This window comes from Suncus etruscus, chromosome 16 (genome assembly GCF_024139225.1).
Source record: "Suncus etruscus isolate mSunEtr1 chromosome 16, mSunEtr1.pri.cur, whole genome shotgun sequence".
Classification (NCBI taxonomy): domain Eukaryota; kingdom Metazoa; phylum Chordata; class Mammalia; order Eulipotyphla; family Soricidae; genus Suncus; species Suncus etruscus.
In genome coordinates this window covers 86,720,074-86,722,760 of record NC_064863.1, presented here as the reverse complement: position 1 = coordinate 86,722,760, position 2,687 = coordinate 86,720,074, and the positions used below count along the sequence as shown (strand labels likewise).

General features: G+C 78.5%; 1 protein-coding gene across 1 annotated transcript; it reads right to left on the bottom strand.

The window, feature by feature from the left end:
• Positions 1-262: 262 nt before the first annotated feature.
• Positions 263-1,581, bottom strand: ADRA2C (adrenoceptor alpha 2C). The gene is given in 6 exon segments (XM_049790055.1): positions 263-889; positions 891-980; positions 982-1,023; positions 1,025-1,075; positions 1,077-1,142; positions 1,144-1,581. Coding segments are annotated over 6 exon segments (1,314 nt in total).
• Positions 1,582-2,687: the final 1,106 nt, after the last annotated feature.

The following is a 2,687-nucleotide window of genomic DNA, read 5'->3' as shown; positions in this document are numbered from 1 at the left end:
CGGGGGCTGCCCCGGCTCCCCGTGGACACTCGCTGCCACCTGCGGTGGGCCTGGCCAAAACTGCCACCCGCGGCGACGGAGGACGGAGAGGGAAAGGGCGTCGTCCCCCAGTCTCCTCGCGGCGCCTCTTCAGGGCCGCAGCTGGGCTTCTGCTCTGCTCACGGCGCTCCCTGAGGCCTGGAGGCCGGGCGGTCCCCTCCCCGGGGCGCGTGGGTGCGGGTGCGGGCGCGGGCCCGGGCGGGCGTCGTCGTGCGTCGTCTGGTCACTGCCGGAAGCCCCTCCGCCGCCTTCGGAAGAGGATGTGCTTGAAGGAGCGGCGGAAGTCCTGGTTGAAGACGGTGTAGATGACCGGGTTGAGCGAGCTGTTGCAGTAGCCGATCCAGAAGAAGAACTTGAAGAGCGGGCCGGGCACCTGGCAGGCCTGGCGGCAGATGCCGTAGAGGCTGTAGCTGAAGAAGAAGGGGAACCAGCAGAGCACGAACACGCCCATGACCACGGCCAGCACGAAGGTGAAGCGCTTCTCGCGCGCCTGGGCCAGCTTGCCGCGGCACACGCTGCTGCGCGCGCGGCGCCTGCGGGACAGGAAGAACTCGACGGAGCGCGAGCTGGCGCGGGACGGGCGGCCCCCGCCTCCGCCTCCTCCGCCGCCCTCCCGGGCCTCCGCCGCCGGGCTCCAGGGCGCCCTCGGACTCGGCGCGCCGCCGCCCGCCCGCCGCAGCGCCCCGCGCCGCCGCCCCCGGCCGCCCGCGCCGCCGCCGCCGCCGCCGCCGCCGTCGCCGGGCTCCGGGCCCGCGCAGTGGCCGTTCTCCGCGGCCGCGGCCGCGCCGTCGGGGCCCGCGGGCGACGCGCGCTGGTCGCCGAGCGCGCGCGCGCGGCGCTTGGCCACGCGGGTAGATGCGCGCGTACACGAGCAGCATGACGAGGCAGGGCGCGAAGAAGGAGCCGACGCACGACGACAGGATGTACCAGGTCTCGTCGTTGAAGGCCGCACTGCGGGTAGGCGGCGCCGTCGGGCCGCCGGTTAGAGCGACACGAGCGGCGGGAAGGAGATGACGGCCGACAGCAGCCACACGGCCCACGATGGTGGCCTTGACGCGGCGCGGCGTGCGCTTGAGGTTGTACTCCACGGCCTGCGTCACGGACCCAGTAGCGGTCCAGGCTGATGGCGCACAGTGAGCTACGATGGGACGAGGTGCAGAAGAGCACGTCCAGCGCCAGGTACACGCCGCACCACACCTGCCCGAAGGACCAGTAGGCCATGAGCTCGTTGGCCAGCGAGAAGGGCATCACCAGCGTGGCCACGAGGATGTCGGCCGAGGCCAGCGACACCAGGAACAGGTTCTGCGGCGCCCGCAGCGCGCGGCTGGTCAGCACGGCGATCACCACCAGCACGTTGCCCGCCACGGTGAACACGATGAGGAAGCCCACGACCCGCCGCCAGCCCCGCCACGGCGCCGCCGAGTACTGGCCCGGGGGCGGCCCCCAGGCGGCGCCCGAGCCGTTGCCGGCCGCGCCGAGGCTCGCGTTGGGGCCCCGCGCCGCGGCCGCCGCCGCCCCCGCCGCCAGCGCCGGGGCCGCCATGGGCCCGCCGCCGGCTACGCCCGCCCGCCGCCGCCGCCCGCCGCCGCCGCCGCAGTAGCCCGGGCGCCGCCCGGCCCGGCGCGGCTCCCGCATCGCCGCCCCGCTCCTCGCGCGGCCCCGCCGGGCGCCCCGGCCCCCGAGCCGGCCCCTCGGCCTCGCGCCGCCCGCAGCCCGCCGGAGAGCTCGGACGGGGGACCGATCGCCGCCCGCAAGCCCGCCGAGAGCTCGGACGGGGACCCCCGATCGCCGCCCGCAAGCCCGCCGAGAGCTCGGACGGGGACCGATCGGCCCGCCCGCAAGCCCGCCGAGAGCTCGGACGGGGACCGATCGCCCGCCCGCAAGCCCGCCCGAGAGCTCGGACGGGGGACGATCGCCCGCCCCGCAAGCCCGCCGAGAGCTCGGACGGGGACCGATCGCCGCCCGCAAGCCCGCCGAGGCTCGGACGGGAAGCGCTGCGAGTGCGAAGCGAGCGGCGGGCAGCTGGCGGCGGGGCAGGTCCCAGGTCGCCCCCGCGCGGCGCCGCCCACGGCCCCGTTCACGGCGAGAGCCAGGTCGCGAGCGCAGGGCGGAGCGGCGCCCGAGCGAGCGGGCCCCGCGGGCCCCGGCACACGGCCAGGGGCGCGCTCTGCGGGCGGCGGCGGCGGCGGCGGGCGGCCCGGGCGCTCCGCCCTCCCATCCGGCCGGCTAGCGCGGGGCGCCCCGGGGCGCGGGCCTCCGCTCGCCCCGGCCCCGCGCGCCCCGCCGCCGGCTCCAACTTTACTTTCCCCGGGCCGGGCGCCGCCGCGTGTCCTCCGGCTCCTCCCGCGCGGGCTCCGGACGCGGCGACAGCCCCGCCGTCCGCGCTCCCCGCCCCGCTCCGATCCGATCGGCCGCCCCCGCGCCGCCTTCGCCTTCCTTCGCCGCCGCCACCGCCGCCGCCGCGGTGCGCAGGGCGCGAGTGCGGCCGCGGGGCTCGGCGGCCAACTTGGGCAGACTTGTGCGGCGGGAGGGCTGCGGGGGCGGGCCCGCGAGTCCTAGGCCCCGGCCACCTCGGCTCCGAGCGAGCCTGCGGGCGCCGCGCCGAGAAGGAGGCGGGCGGCGGCGCGGGGCGAGCGCTCGGCGCGGGC